We start from the raw sequence: 17204 nt of genomic DNA on the forward strand, positions 1-17204 counted from the left end.
CTCCAACATTGACCACTTTCCTTAATTCCATATTGGCCAATCTGATAGGTGTGAAGTGATACTTTAGCATTGATTTAATTTGCATTTCTCTAATCAAAAGTGATTTGGTATGATGGGGGCCTTGCAGTCCCTGACCTAAAACTATATTACAAAGCAGCAGTCATCAAAACAATTTGGTACTGGCTAAGAAACAGAAAGGAAGATCAGTGGAATAGACTGGGGGAAAACGACCTCAGCAAGACAGTATACGATAAACCCAAAGATCCCAGCTTTTGGGACAAAAATCCACTATTTGATAAAAACTGCTGGGAAAATTGGAAGACAGTGTGGGAGAGACTAGGAATAGATCAACACCTCACACCCTACACCAAGATAAATTCAAAATGGGTGAGTGACTTAAACATAAAGAAGGAAACCATAAGTAAATTGGGTAAACACAGAATAGTATACATGTCAGACCTTTGGGAGGGGAAAGGCTTTAAAACCAAGCAAGATATAGAAAGAATCACAAAATGTAAAATAAATAATTTTGACTACATCAAACTAAAAAGCTTTTGTACAAACAAAACCAATATAACTAAAATCAGAAGGGAAACAACAAATTGGGAAAAAATCTTCATAGAAACCTCTGACAAAGGTTTAATTACTCATATTTATAATGAGCTAAATCAATTGTACAAAAAATCAAGCCATTCTCCAGTTGATAAATGGGCAAGGGAAATGGATAGGCAGTTCTCAGATAAAGAAATCAAAACTATTAACAAGCACATGAAGAAGTGTTCTACATCTCTTATAATCAGAGAGATGCAAATCAGAACAACTCTGAGGTATCACCTCACACCTAGCAGATTGGCTAACATAACAGCAAAGGAAAGTAATGAATGCTGGAGGGGATGTGGCAAAGTAGGGACATTAATTCATTGCTGGTGGAGTTGTGAATTGATCCAACCATTCTGGAGGGCAATTTGGAACTATGCCCAAAGGGCGACAAAAGAATATCTACCCTTTGACCCAGCCATAGCACTGCTGGGTCTGTACCCCAAAGAGATAATGGACACAAAGACTTGTACAAAAATATTCATAGCTGCGCTCTTTGTGGTGGCCCAAAACTGGAAAACGAGGGGATGCCCATCAATTGGGGAATGGCTGAACAAACTGTGGTATATGTTGGTGATGGAGTACTATTGTGCTAAAAGGAATAATAAAGTGGAGAAGTTCCATGGAGACTGGAACAACCTCCAGGAAGTGATGCAGAGCGAGAGGAGCAGAACCAGGAGAACATTGTACACAGAGACTAATACACTGTGGTATAATCGAACGTAATGGACTTCTCCATTAGTGGCGGTGCAATGTCCCTGAACAACTTGCAGGGATCCAGGAGAAAAAAACACCATTCATAAGCAAAGGATAAACTATGGGAGTGGAAACACCGAGAAAAAGCAACTGCCTGAATACAGAGGTTGAGGGGACATGACAGAGGATAGACTCTAAATGAACACTCTAATGCAAATACTATCAACAAAGCAATGGGATCAAATCAAGAAAACATCCAATGCCCAGTGGACTTACGCGTCGGCTATGGGGGGTGGGGGGGAGGAAAAGAAAATGATCTATGTCTTTAACGAATAATGCTTGGAAATGATCAAATAAAATATATTTTAAAAAAAAAAGAATAGTACAGTGGAAAGAACACTGGATTTGGACATGGATACCTGGGTTCAAATCCTACTTCTGTCACAACTTGTGTAGCCTTGGGCAAATTACTTGACCTCTCTGGAACTCAGTTTACTCATTTATAAAATGAATCAGTTGGACTAGATGGCCTTCAAAGGCCCTTCTAAAATCCTCTAAGTCAAAATGCAAATCAAAACAACTATGAGCCCTCACACCTATCAGATTGGCTAACATGACAGCAAAGGAAAGTAATGAATGCTGGAGGGAATGTGGCAACGTTGTGACATTAATTCATTGCTGGTGAAGTTGTGAATTGATCCAACCATTCTGGAGGGCAATTTGGAACTATGCCCAAAGGGTGATAAAAGACTGTCTGCCCTTTGACCCAGCCATAGCACTGCTGGGTCTGTACCCCAAAGAGATAATAAGGAAAAAGACATATACACGAATATTCATAGCTGTGCTCTTTGTGGTGGCCAAAAATTGGAAAATGAGGGGATACCCTTCAATTGGGGAATGTCTGAACAAATTGTGGTATCTGTTGGTGATGGAATACTATTGTGTTCAAAGGAATAATAAATGGAGGAATTTCATGGGAACTGGAATGACCTCCAAGAATTGATGCAGAGTGAAAGGAGCAGAACCAGGAGAACATGGTACACAGAGACAGATACACTGTGGCACAATCAAATGTAATGAACTTCTCTACTAGCAGCCACGCAATGATCCAGGACAATTCAGAGGGACTTATGAGAAAGAATGCTATCCACATCCAGAGGAAATACTGTGGGAGCAGAAACACAGAAGAAAAACAGCTGCCTGATCACATGGGTTTGGGGGATATGGTTGGGGATGTAGTCTCTAAACAATCACTCTAGTGAAAATATCAACAACATGGAAATAGGTTTTGATCAAGGACACATGTAAAACCCAGTGGAATTGCATGTCAGCTACAGGAGGGGAGGGAAGGAACATGCTTCCTGTAACCAGGGGGAAATGTTCTAAATTGACTAATTAAATAAAAATTTAAAAATAAATAAATAAAATAAAATCCTCTAAGTCCAAAAAAAAAAGTGATTTGGGACATTTTGATATGATGATCAATGACTTCAATTTCTTCATCTGAAAATTGCTTGTTCATGTCCTTGGAGCATTTGGCAATTAGGGAATAGCTTGTATTCTTATAAATTTGACTTAGTCTTAAGAGGTCTTATTAATGATCATTAGAGCTATTGATATTTACTACATTAGAAAGTAAAACTTTTAGCCATGTGGTAAACATAGTTTTGCCCTCACAGATCTGAAAAAATCACAGAGATCCTGCTCTTGCTGAAATCTCTTCAGCTCCTTGCATAGATAATCATAGTACATAATTTGAGCCCCATTTTTATAATGCTCTCCATCTTCTGAGTACTAATCTTATTGTCAGTGCCAAATCTCTGCCCCAATCTCAATGCGACACACAGAATCTGTCTGACCAGTACAACCATCTCCCTCATTGTGGTGGTGATGCTTCAAGGAAGATCACATTAGCTTTTCCTCAACTTTAAAATCACACTGTTGATTCATATTAAGCTCACTCGCTAAAATCCCCAGGTGTTTCTTATAATAACTGTTGCTTCTCCGTGTTTTCTCCACCCTCTACCAACATATTTTAAACTCAAATAAAGACATTTATATTGGTACATGTTATATTTAATCTCATTTGATCTAGGCCATGATTTAAGCCTGCCAAGACTTAGGGGAAATGAAGAATGGATGAGGTCTTTATTCTGACATTCAGTGGATTAGTGCTTATTGGAAAGCAAACATGGTAAAAAAGCTGCAGTAAATGTTATATACCACAAATGCCTTAAATAAACCCGGCCGCTATGTAATGCAAATATGTGACCTATGCCAAGTACAGTATATATAAGGTTAAAGTAATAGAAAAAAAGCTTCAGGATTTAACATTTCTATAATTTGATCCATGATTCTACAGAGGATATAAAGGAAATAGATACACACATTTTATAATATCCTGTTTGATCCTACAGAATTATCTCTTGAGATACACATATAAATAAATGAATATATTTAAATAGCTTATTCATATAGATACATTGTATTGGTTTGTGTTGCAGTAGATTGTATATTTATCTGCGACTTCACATTCTTAATATATTTACTGTGACCCTGACAGATTAACTGATTTTTTTTTTTGGCTTCACACTGCCTAGATGTCTCAGAATCAAGACTTGGACTAAGGTCTTTCTGTTTTGTAGGCCATTTCTCTGAATACCACAATACTTGCCACATTCCCGCTCTTTTCCTCCTTTTTTCTCCCTCAATATTCCTTTCTTATCAGTTATCCCCCTTTATGCTTTAACCTATAGACTTATTATTTTATTGGTTTAGGATACAAATTGGAATTGTGATTTATTTCCTTGATATAGAGATATCTGGATGAGGAAACTCTACCAGGATAGGTCACCACTTTCTCTTCAATGTGCTCAAAGACCCTCACTCAGTCAGTATGTATTAGAAGTGAGACAGACACTGGACATATGTGATTAATATATTAAAATATATTATTATATTATGTCATATTATTGTGTTATATTATGTTATGCCAAATTATGTTACATTATGTTATGTTACATTATATTATATTACCTTACAATATTGTATTGTATTTATAATCAACTTTGGTTCAAATCCTAGATATACCATTGACTAAGAATGTTGCCTATGCTCTGCAGATCTCATTCATAAAATGAAGGGATTAGATTGAATGACCTCTAAGGTCCCTTCTTAGTCCAAATCTTTGATTCTGTAATTCTTGATAGAGAAACTCTTCTTCCCAGTACAAATAGGAAACTCCTATGTAATATATTTCCTTCCATGAAGCACATGAAAATAAGATATCTAGAAATTGACCTTAATAAACTTTAAAAAAAATGACTTTGTTTCTGTCTTAGTATCAATTCTAAGAAAAGTAGCAAGGGCTAGGTAATCAGGGGTTAAATGACTTGCCCAGTCATACATCCATATGAAGTACCTGAGATTTGAATGCACGTCTAGAGCTCTATTCATTGTGCTACTTAGCTGCCCCACTTAATGAACTTTTCAATAAACTAGAAACTAAAGTCAAATTGGCTGCTAACCACAAAAAAATTTTTTAAAGTCTTTTAAATGTCATTTTTTCACTTTTTATTGTGATAGAGGGGTAATTTGTTTTTGTTTTTGTTTTAAATGAGTAACAAAATAATAAGCTTTTATTGTACTAAGTGCTTAAAAATTAGGTAGGTAGGTTGTATTGTCCTCATTTACAGATGAAGAATTTGAGGCAATCAATGACTAAATGATTTGTCCAGAGTCACACAGTTCTTAAGTGCCTGAGCCTGGATTTGAACTTGATTTCTTAACTCCAGGCCCAAGACTTTTTTCCGCTTTATCCAGTCTACCTAGTTGTTGGCTATATTATCAGGCCGCTTGCTTGTCATGTCTTCTAATGATGGAATGATTCCTATATCCTGTATTTATAAGTAGCACTTTCCTTTCCCCTTTCTCTCTCTCTCTCACACACACACACACACACACACACACAGACAGAATTTGTTTCTGCTACTGACTAACCCTGCTTTTTGAATATGCCTACTATGACTAATTCATTTCCTTTGGTGCCTGACCTTCTGTATATACCTTAATTGCATACATAGTCCTCTACATGATTGATATATATAATTACCCTATTTGAATTCATGAAGAGCAGCTTGAGTTTACCAAACTCTCCTGTTCTGCATACAAAAGTGGAGATTTGCATGCAAATGGAATTTCAGACTTCTTTCAAATTAGGCAACAGGCAGTGGTTTAGAAGAATAGAAACACATCAGTGATATGTCTGTACATAGGTGTGATCCCATGGGTGAACTGAGATGATCCCCATTAAAACCTCTAATCCCTTCACCTTTAATCCCATCATCATCACCAGGATAACCATCATAGCTATTATTAATCTCCTTTTACCTAACTTCCAACATGGAGCCAAGAGGCAATGGGAAGGAGAAAAAGGATGTGAAGAAGGATCATGAGTTTGACAGTACAAGGGCAAAATCCTGCCTGCTAAATATTTTTGAATGGCCTACAAGCTAAGAATGTTTTTCACATTGTCAAATACAATTAATCTTTATTTTACAATGTAGAAACTATTTTAGCTCAAAAACTATATAAGGTGTCAACAGGATTTGACCCAGGGACCACAGTTTGCAGATCTCTGATTTAGTGCTGTAGGAAACCTTTGACATTATTTACTCCAACTCCCTTTTTTTTTAGCACTAAGAAGTGAGAGGCCCAGACAAGTTAAATGACTTGAAGTCTCACATTCGTGTGTAGTAAGTAAAAAAGCCAGGATCCATGCCCAGCTCTGCTGACTCCAAATTCATACTCTTCCCACCATGCCACATTCCCTCTGATGGACCAACTCAAGTGTCTCTGGAAATGTTTAAGGCAAGGAAGAATTGAAAGCAGATAGTATCACCTTGTATTCTTCAGATGATATGATGAAGTAGTAAGAGCATTAACCATGGGGTTAGATGGTCAAGGATCTAGTCCTAGAGTGTGACCCTTTTTTATCCTTTCTGCTCTCATCTTAAAAATAAAGAGAATACATTTTTCAAAAGCTAACTCTCAGGATGATGAACCAATTGTTTTTTTTTTGTCTTCAAAGAGCTATATAGATGAGAACTATTTTTGTTCAATTGCATATGTATTTATTAATTATATATTATGCAAAGAATAAACTGTTACTTTGTTTGAGGGAGATTGAAAGTCTAAATAAGATATGGTCCCCACTCTCATGAAGCTAGCTACCTAGTAGATTACATTATATACCTCCTAATAACTTTAGTTATTTAATAGTTAATGAATGCAAGATAAATTAATCACAAAAGTTAAAAAAAAAGGTTCAAGGTGATTTGGGAAGATATCTGGAGAAGATAATGAAATTCTTGATTACTTAAATGATTAATTACCAACAATGGTATGAGTTCAACTGGATTGAGTCAAGGCAAGAAATCTTCACTGAACACTTGCCATGTACTCTCCAGCATATAGAAAAATTAAAGATATCATGAACAAAATTTTATTAAGAATGTGTTAGGGGGTCTTCAGGCAATGGCAGCATAGCCACTTATTTTTTGGAGGATGTAGTGGTTAGAATGGATGGCTGCTCAGGACCCTTCTACGACCAACATTCTCAAGAAATCCTTCTCATGAAGCCAAGGGGTAGAGCAAAAGGGAATGATTACTACTACTAATAATGGCTACTCTATATATAATGTGATAAGTTTTTCAAATATGTTAAATATTATTTATCCCCACTACAACCTTCAAAGGCAGGTACTATTATTATATTCATTTTACAGATGAGGAGACTAAGGCAGATAGATTTTGAGTCATTTGCCCAAGGTCTCATAGCCAGTAATTGAGGTTCAGTGCTCTATCCAGGATGGAAGCAAGTTTCCAAATAAAGTGAAGTCTCTGCCCTTAAAAGATTAAAAAAAAATCTCCCAAACTCATTATAATAGTGTGAAAAAATCTTATCTCCCCACAGAGGAATGAAAGAAATGGTCTTCTCAATTCTGGTTTTATTTCATAGTTATCTTTTAACATTTTGTCACATTTTTTACTTGTAGTTCTTTCCATTTACACTGTTGTACTCATACATATATTATTTTTCTGGGTTTGCTTACCTAACCTGGCATTGGTCAATATAAGCCTTTCCATGCTTCTTTGTACTCATCACTTTGGTCATTTCTTATGAAATAGTATTATTACATTACATTCATGCATCACAGTTTGGTCAGCCATCCCCCAATCAATGGATATCTACTTTGTTTCAAGTTCCTTGTTATCACACACACACACACACACACACACACACACACACACACACACACAAACACAAGCTGCTATAAATAATTTAGTGTCAAGGATTTGATTTCTAAAAAAAAAAAAGGAGCCTTTATAAGTCTTTATTTTCTTTCTGGAGATAATCTGGGAGACATGCAAGAAAAACAACTTGCCAGATCAAAGCTGTATGAAAAAAGCAAAGGCTTAGTCTGTACACACTAAATTTTCAACAATTAAATTTGAATTGTTACAACAATAATAACAATAAAGATGAAAACATCAAAGAGTAATCATAATTGTAACAATAATAATGATAATCCCTTTGTTTGGGTTCAGAGGCAATGTGATATAAAGTCTAAGGGGGAGGAGATATGAATTTTACTTCTAGCTCAGACGCAAATTCACTGTATAACCACTGAAATGTCTTTTCCTCTGATTCAAATTTCCACCTCTCTAAAATGAAGGAATGTTCTCTATGGTCCTTTTTAGTTCCACCATTCTAATATTGTGATTATATGCTAAATGAATTGATGTTTTGTACTCATAAGATTATCAAACAACAATGAGGACAGAGAACATGATTTATTTAATCTTAGCATCTCCTGAACATTAAGTAGAGTATTCTACTTTGTTCTTGTATTTCTGGAAGAGTTGGGGGAGGGAAGTTAGATCACCTAGATACATACTTTCATATTATACAGAGATCACCCAGGGTTCAAACTGGGCAGGTAGGTAGTATAAAGTGTTAAAGATAAAGATAAAGAGTTGCACCTAGAATTAGAATCTTTCTGAGTTCAAATTTAATATCAGACACTTCTAGCTGTGTGACCCTGGGCAAGTCACTTCACCGTGTTTGCTTCAGTTGCCTCATTTTTAAAGGGAGCTAGAGTAGGCTATGACAAAGCACTCCAGGATCTTTGCCAAGGAAACTCCAAATGAGGTCATGAAGAGTTGGACACAACTGAAAAATGACTAATCGATTACAATGCTCAAAGTTCTTGCATGAATGCAGGCGGCATTGTAGGCTTTGTAGAGTTGCCTTGGGTATTAAGTGTTTAAGTGAATGCTAAAAGATCCTAGAATGTATCAAAAGAAGAATTTTAATCCAGTAATTCTGAACTCTAAGACCGGCTTATTTACTACTTCATTACCTCTAATTTCATATAGAATACCTTGGTAAATGTTTTTAAAATATGAGATTAAAACTGATACTGATGGGCTTTGTTCAGAGTAGACAAGGCATTATGATATAGTAAAAAGAATGTTGTTTTTGGAGCCTGAGGACCTGGGTTCAAATCTTCTACAAGGTACCTCTGTGACCTTAGGCAAATGACTTAATTATTCTCATGCCTGAGTGTTCCTGTCTGCTTAAAAATATGGAGTGGCATCATGATGGAATTTTGGCCTTCGAAGATTGAAAGATTCTTGAATTAGAGATTTTCTTGCTTTGACATGTTTTCAGAAGGTAACCTTTCAAGACTCTTTGTGACCAAGATAATTGAGATCTTCTGATTCCAAATCTATCATTCTTTCCATTATACCATGTTGCCTTCATTCATTTTGATGAGTCTTTTTTCTTCTCTCAATACAAAAACAATATCTAACCTATATGTATTGTGGATCAGAAAGGAATAGCAAGAAAGCTATATTATAATTTTCCAAAAATTTATGGTCATTATATATGGATTAGAAATTAGGCCTGAGGATGGATGGATGGATGGGTAGATGGATAATAGATTAGATAGAGGATTTTTCAAGCACTTAGTACATGTCAGAAAATTTGCTAAGTACATAGAATAAATGTGCAAGCAAGAACATCAACCCTTGCCTGAAAGAAACTTAAAAGCTGGAGGAGGGGGATTAAGACAAAGTAGAATATTCCGAAGTATCAGGAGCCTGGAGGAAAATAGGCATGGAAGGCCTGGACACTTTATCAAATTATACTCCCAAAGCCACAGTTTCAGTATTCACATAAGGAAATTAGATTATAGTAAGGGAACTAAGATATGGACACAAATAACTATAACTCAGGGTATAGCCTATAAAGCCAGTCAGAGTGGTAAAAATTATCTATGATAATCTAAAGGAAAAAGATATCATTTCTGACCAGAATTATGAAAGCACCCAGGAAAAGGTAGTATTTTAGCTCTGGGCCTCAAAATATGATGGAATCCTATCTTGGCCTCTAAGGATTAAATATTGGAAAGTGTTTATACTGTATTTTCTTTGTTTCTTCCCCTTATATGTGGCTTCTTCCACAACATGAGAAATATGGAAATATATTTTGTATGATATCACCTTTATAACCTATATCAAATTGCTTTCCATTACAGGGAGGAGATGGAGGAAAGAAAGGAGAAAATTTGGAACTTAAAATGTTAGAAAATGAATGTTAAAGTTATTTTTGCATGTAATTGGCAAAAATAATGATTCCAGAACTAAAAATAAAAGAATTAGAAAGGTGGATCTGGATCTTAAAGAATAGCTCAGAATTATGTATGTGGAAACCGGGCCATGAAGGATGAGTAAAATTGGACAGGGAGAGCTGAGAAGAAAATGGGCTTCTAGAGGGAGAGAGCCATTTAAGCAAAGGCACATTATGTGTGTGCTGGGAGGAAGGAAGCAGGTGGGAGAAGCTATTTATTATGTAATTTTTCAAAGAAAGCTAACCAGTCCAGTATGTGTGAAGAAAAGCATTGTGTGTACAAAGGAAATTAGAGGTAAGGACACAGAAAAAGATTAGGTCCAAATAATATAGAGGCTTGAGTACCTTTGCTGTATATACATATATATGTTGGTCCCTTCTGTTGGCCACATACCTACATGGAAAGCAGTTATTTCCCAAATGCGGTTGGCTAACAAATGGAATTGATATGTGTGGATGATTAAGCACAAAGTTCCCCTTGCGAAATTTCAAAGTCCAATCATTCCAATGGTGGGATAGGAAAATATTTTTTACATGTTTTAAAGAGCAGGAATTAAAAAATTTATGAGGGCATGACTATTCATCTCCTAGTATGAGAATCAGTTTGTTCTGCAGATCAGAGTACTGCCCCCCAAATTCACATTTTACAAAAATATAGGAAAGAAAATAACTTCTATTGCTGAATGAATTGATAAATAATTTGTGAAATAGTGGCAGACATGCCCAGTCTTATGGTTATTCTTCCAGGAAAAAAAAAAAAACATAATTCGAAGTAGGAAGCAAGGCATCAGACATACTTTAATAAGGCACTGAGACAAGTGGCAAAAATGTTACAGAGATATGGGGACAGGGAAGGGGATGGTGAAGGAAGACGCTATGGAGAAGTAGATGGGAAGGGAAGACAAATGAGGAGGACTCACATAAATATAGAATTGGGAATACATGAGTAGCATTGATCCTTAGAAGATGGAAGAGGACTCACAGGGAATGGATTGGAAGACTTGTTTTGTAGGATTTGGGGGAGAGAACAGACTAACTCCTCTATGACCTTGTAGTTAGTTCATTAACATATCCAAATCATCTGATAGTTGTCAGTAAATCTCCACAGTCACCATCCCAAAGTTATCAGAATCTTTTTGACATTCTCCTGGGTCTGGAACTATAGAAGTCTGGATTTTGTCTCCAATATACTATCATGAGGTCAGAAAGCTTGACAAGTAGTGGCTAGATAGTTTCTCTTAATTTAGCATACATTCTAGGATGGAATTTTAGTTAATATATGATATAGTTTGCAAATCATGCTTTTTTGATATTTGGAATGATTTATATATGTCTTGAAGGCTTCTATTTCCTACTAAAAATTACTTAATGATTAGAAGGAAGGGGATGGACAGGGACACCAGAGCAAGGCACAGTTTTAACATGCTGAAATGATTGAGTTGCTTTGAAATTCATAAAGGGGCAAGAGAGAACTTTCTGAATTTTCCTCCAGAACTGATGAGGTGGCAATGAAACAACTTTAGCTCATTTTTAGGATATATAATGTACTAGGAAGAACATTGAATTTGGAATCAGAAGATTGAATTTGACACCACTCACTGTGTGACTTTGGTCAAGTGTTTAAACTTGTCAGAATTGGAGGTAGAGGGTCCAGGTTTGAATACTAGCTTTTCCACTCTGTGATCTTGACCTAAAGTCTTACTTTCTTGCACTTAGTCTCTTCATCTATAATAATAAGGAGAATTAGTCCAATTGAACACTAATGTTCCCTCCAACTTTATCTCTTAAAAAATGTCAATTTGCAGCAATGAAAGTGAAAAGATTATTGACTTTGGAGCTAGAAGTTGGAGTCAAATTCTGGCTCTACCATTTGCCCCTTTATGGCCATTGGGAAATCTCTTATCTTCTCTGGGCATCATCTTTCTCATCTATAAATTGAAGGATTTAGGTCAGATTATCTCTAAGGTCTCTGCTGGCTCTGAATTCTATAACCCCTGTGACCTTGCCATATGACAGAGGGATAAAGGATACAATAGTATTTGAAGAGTTAAAAATGAATATTCCAGAGGGAAGAGTGGAAAAGTTCAAAGTGGGTATGAACTCTACCACCAAGTATTAAAGGTAGCAGTCTATAACCAATTAAATTTATTTAAAATAAAAGAATGTATCATTTCACCAAAGAGGTATAATAGAGAGAAAAGATAGACTGGTCACAAGGTGAAGGTGAAGAGTCATAGTTGAACACAGTTTTCTGTTGGAAGTTTTACTAATCACGATAAAGGAAGGAATGGATGCTCTTTGGAGGACACATATAGGGGGCATGGAAGAGAGTTACCCACAATGGGCACACATGGATTAGTGACAGCATCATTGGTACAACTTCCAAGTCAGTGAAATCCCAGATGATGATTGGTTCTTTGTGAACAACCTCAACTTTTGTTACTTCCGCTATAAAACAGAGATGACAATAAGTTCACTGTCTACCTCGAAGGACTGCAGTAAGGAAAACAATGTATGAACTGCAAACTACTTCAGGAATTTATCATTTATGTCTATAATTATGACTTTATTTCTTACCTCTCTATATATCACTATTCTTATTTACCTCTTTTCTATCTTTGTCATGCATTTCTCAGGATCCAAAAACAAAGTCAGATTGCTTTGGAAGTTCGGAATTCGGAATACTTCACCAGCATGCCTCCCCTTCCAGCAGAATGCCTAGATATTGATGGAGACTGGAATACCCTACCTGTTATTTTTGAGGACAGATATGTGGAATGTCCTGGGAAAGGTAAGTAACATCAGAATAGCACAAAGAACAAACACTGATTTAAAGGGAAAGGCTAAATGGCACCATTAACCTGGCATCTTGAACCAAAAAATCTACTCAAATTACTGAAATAACTGGTCAGAAAAATAAAAGAACAAGAAATCATTCACAATATCTCTAATTAATTCACATATTTATTAATATCTCTCAAATGCTCAGTCCTGTACAGTGTGGTAAAGATTTTTTTAAAAAATACATTGTTCCTGTTCTCATGTAGCTTTTAGACTATTGGGGTATGTAAGAACCAAAAAAAGAAAAGTCAAAGTAAGTGATATTGAATGATGATATTAGAGCATTATAGAACAAAGTACTATTTAACATTCAGTGGAAAAAAACATTATTGTCTGGGCAATGAGGCCAAGGAAGCATTTGAACTAGACTTTAGAGACCAGTGGCAATTCAATAGGAAAAAAGAAGATATTACAGATAATGGGAGTACTTTGAGAAGTCTGTATTACTGTAGAGTTCAGGGTATATTTGCAGGAAGGAGGGAGTAATTGACAATAAGGGTGGGAAATAAAGTGATGCCCGATTTTGGAGGGTACTTTGCTTCCTTCCTTCTAAAGGTTTTTGGCCAAATGAATGATCTGACCAAATACAACAAAAGATGGATAAGTGGATTAGAGTGAAAATAGAGTGGAAGTAAGAAGACGTGTTATAAGCCTTCTGCAATAGTTTTGATAAAACAGAAAAGAGAGCTTTGTCTTTGAGTAGTGGCAAAGGGACTAGCAAGGAATAGAATCATATTGTCATTTGAGATAATTGGATATGAGTATCACCATATTCTCCTTCATCTTATTCTTCTTATAGTCATTAGTATTAATCCTTTTTATCCCATTACAGGAAAGCTCAATTCATTTTCAATGAACAAATATTTTTCAGTTACCTATTTATCTGAAAAACATTGTGCTAGAAACACAAAGGTAAAAATTGATACAATCTCTGCCATTAAGGACCTTGCAGCTTTGTTATAGAATAAACCATGTATACTGTCAAAGTCTTCAATGTTGGGTTTAGGGTTCAGCTCTGTTAGAAAAACATTTTATTCGATTTATTAAGTACTTGTTCCTTAGTAAGATACCTGATAGAGAAATCTTTGAATGGCCCTCATTTAATACAGAAATTCTGGGGCTTACATATTCTCCTGAGAGTTCTTGAAATGGTCTCTTATTTGAAGGTATTCATTACAATTTCGAAGCAAGAAAAAAATGTTTATCCAACAGGAGGAGGAAATGAGTCAAAAATCTGTTTGTTAAAGTTGACATAATCAAAATCTCATTGCACACTCCCCATCAAGTCCTCTTTCATTTGTGTCTTTGCTCTTTTATAAAATTTTGTTTTCTAATAATACTGAGTGACTGTGAGGAACAAGAGGGACTATCCAAAGCTCCTGTGTGTCTTATCGCTAATCTGCAGCTCTGGCTGACCATGTTGCTGCTGTGTGATTGATTATCTTACTTGATTCTAATTGAGGAAGAAACAAAAGCTGTACTGAACTGTTTCAAAACAAGATATATTTTTGTATTAAAATTGCTTTGCAGTCATGAAAAAAAAGTGAGAGTTAATAACATGGCTTTGAGGACTGTAGGAGGAGTGAAAAATATTACTAGAGATTCCAAACAGTAGTATATTTTCTGAGGAAAGACTTAACTGTAACTGGCCATGGTAACAAAATTGTATCTTCTGATATAAAATCACTGACTTAGAGCTTCGAGGGGCCTTGGAAGTCCTTTAATCCAACTTCTTTTTAAAATGAAGTAAATTGAGTTCCTTGGAAGTTCAGCTATTTGGAATTTTAATACATAAACATCAAAGGCAAAATTAGGATGCAGTTCAAGTTGTGGCAGTTATCAAAGATAAATTTGGGAAGATGGGAGAAAATAGGATGATATCTAGGAAGTCAAGGTATTTAGTTTGGGGAGAACAAAGAATAAAGGAGAGTAGTGTGAAATGAAGATAGAAAGTCACATTGGAACAATATTTAAGAGGCATTTAAATATAAGAATAAAGATTTTGCATTTTGTCCATTAGACAATAGAAAAACAGGACATATTCCTTTAAAAAGGAAACTGATATGATCAGAGTAGTGCATTTGGATGTGATTTTCAGAAGGAAATAAATGTGATCAGAGAAGAGTGTTTAAAAAAGCTATGTGATCAGAAAGGAAATTAGGAAGTAGATGTGTATATGCAATAAGAGAATTAGTGTTCGGCATATCTCAAGTACAAGATTTGGCAAATGTGCTTCAACATCGGTTCAGGTGAAAGTGACCTATGTTTTTGAGTACATAAAGCTCAGTATTAATTAACAACTGTAAAGGATAATTTTAGCATTGTGACCTAAACTATGTTAATTATTTGGTCGCCATGGATATTCCAAATATAAAAGAAAAATATAACCAAGTCAGTTGGAAATGTATGGTGATTTAATTGTTATAGTGGAAAGATATTAAGAAAAAGGAAGAAGGAAAGGGTGTAGGATTTCTCCCACCTGGCTAGTGCCAAGAGGAAGGCCAGAGGCCCTAGGAAGGTAAGGTTTTGAAGAGTAAAGGAAGAAGGAATCAGACTGAATTCCAAGAGGGCTCAGCCAAGATGCCTGAACCTGAATCAGCTTAAAGGCAAACTCACCGCCAAACCCAGACAAATAGCTGCCATCATTCCAAGATGTCTGAATGCTTAGCACGCTGCCAGCCAGAGTCACCTCTCCAGGGAAAGAGAGAGAAGAGAGGAAGTGACGTGCCTTATATAGATGGTTTTATGTCACTTTCCTGCATCTCATCTGTACCAATGATAGCTTAGCATGACTTAGGACAGCCCAGGGGTCTATCAGCTGTTTCTGCACATGTCAGTTGAAGGCCATCTTCTCAGATACTTAATCCTTGAATATGGGTGAGGACATTCCTGACCTTGTTAAACTAAGTAGGGTGGAGCAATATAGAATTCCTAAAACCTGATTCTATTAAACTAAGTATCTCCATTGTTACTAATCAGGAAATAGACGAATCAGATTTTCTAAAGTATGGTCTGAGTAGGGTGGAGTAGTTTTAAAATTCACACAGCATAATATAGCAGTCAAAAAAGTTAATGTGATTTTTGGCTAATGTAATTCTATACAAGGACAAGTACAGAACAGAAGAAGTAGTCGTCTTGTAATCTACCTTGTCACAACATATCTGGACAATTATCCTTATTCTAGGTGACATGTTTTAGGAAACACAATGTCAAGTTGAATGAAACCCAGAGAGAAGGAATGAAGCTAACAAGAGTCAGAAAAATGTAATGTGAACTTATGTCTAAGAAATTTGCAATATTTAGACCACAGAAGATAAAACTTTGTAGGGAGATATGGTCAATGCCTTCAAGCATTTGAAGAATCATTGTGTAGAAGAAACATTCTTAGCCATGTGCTGCTTGGCTTCAGATAATAGAACTAGGAGACCAATGAGCAATATTTAGAGAATGTCAGATTTAAGCTATTAAAATGAAAATCTTTGAATTAAGGTTCTCCAATAGTACAATGAGTTATTTCCATATGTACTGAGTTCCTTGTCACTTCTTAAACAAAATTTCTATAACTACTTGTCCAGGATATTATAGAATAGGTTTCAATTCAAATATGAGTTGGAATCAGCAACTGACTCTCAAGAAAAAATAATGTACATACAACATACTTTTAAGTTTAATTTGTATTACTGTTTTTTTTTCTCCATCACTTTATTAAGTCAACAAACAATAAATGAATCTCTATATTGAAGCATTTTCTAAATTTCAAGGGATAATTTGCTCTGACTGAAAATTTAATAATCATCTTAAGTGGAGCAGTTTGTACTAGATTCAGCATATCCCTGGGTGATAGATTATATGTGAGATTTATTACAATGGAGATTTTCTGATTTCTCTTAGTATCAGTTAACCAACCATCATTTCTTACAGTACTTTGGTAAAAAGGACACTGACACTTCTAGCATATTAACTAAAGGAGCAACATTATCGTTGTCCCATCAAGTCAGAAAGAAAAACCACAATTTGTGCATATGTATCTTTTTTGCCTGAAAACTGGTTTAATTGAATGGTTTCTCAATTATTTGTGTTGGTGTCTTATAACTTTTTAATTATGAACATGGTTATTTTGTAACCCCTGTTTACAAATGGAGATCTATACGGAAATACCGAAATATTAGGATACTACTTGAAGCCTACCTAACCTGACTAGGTGAACCCATCTGAAACAGACATTTCCTTGTGACCCATTAGAGAAATAGCCATCCAGAACCCTTCCTTCAGGACAAGAATTCTTCAGGAAATGAATTTAGCTGTAAAGTGGAAGATCTTCATTTGGAGATGACAAAATTCAGAGTTGGACATTTCCTTAGAGATCATTCTA

The 17204-nt window shown here is 35.6% G+C and overlaps 1 protein-coding gene across 3 annotated transcripts in view; it reads left to right on the plus strand.

Annotated features, from left to right (window-relative positions):
- The window catches only part of FAM135B (family with sequence similarity 135 member B), a 561064-nt gene that overhangs the window by 512835 nt on the left and 31025 nt on the right, over positions 1-17204 (plus strand). For all 3 annotated transcript variants that reach the window (XM_007488381.3, XM_016431905.2, XM_001370771.4), the window contains one exon: positions 12628-12782. In XM_007488381.3, the coding sequence (XP_007488443.1) occupies positions 12628-12782 (155 nt within the window). The remainder of the gene's footprint in view (positions 1-12627; positions 12783-17204) is intronic.

This window comes from Monodelphis domestica, chromosome 3 (assembly GCF_027887165.1).
Source record: "Monodelphis domestica isolate mMonDom1 chromosome 3, mMonDom1.pri, whole genome shotgun sequence".
NCBI lineage: Eukaryota > Metazoa > Chordata > Mammalia > Didelphimorphia > Didelphidae > Monodelphis > Monodelphis domestica.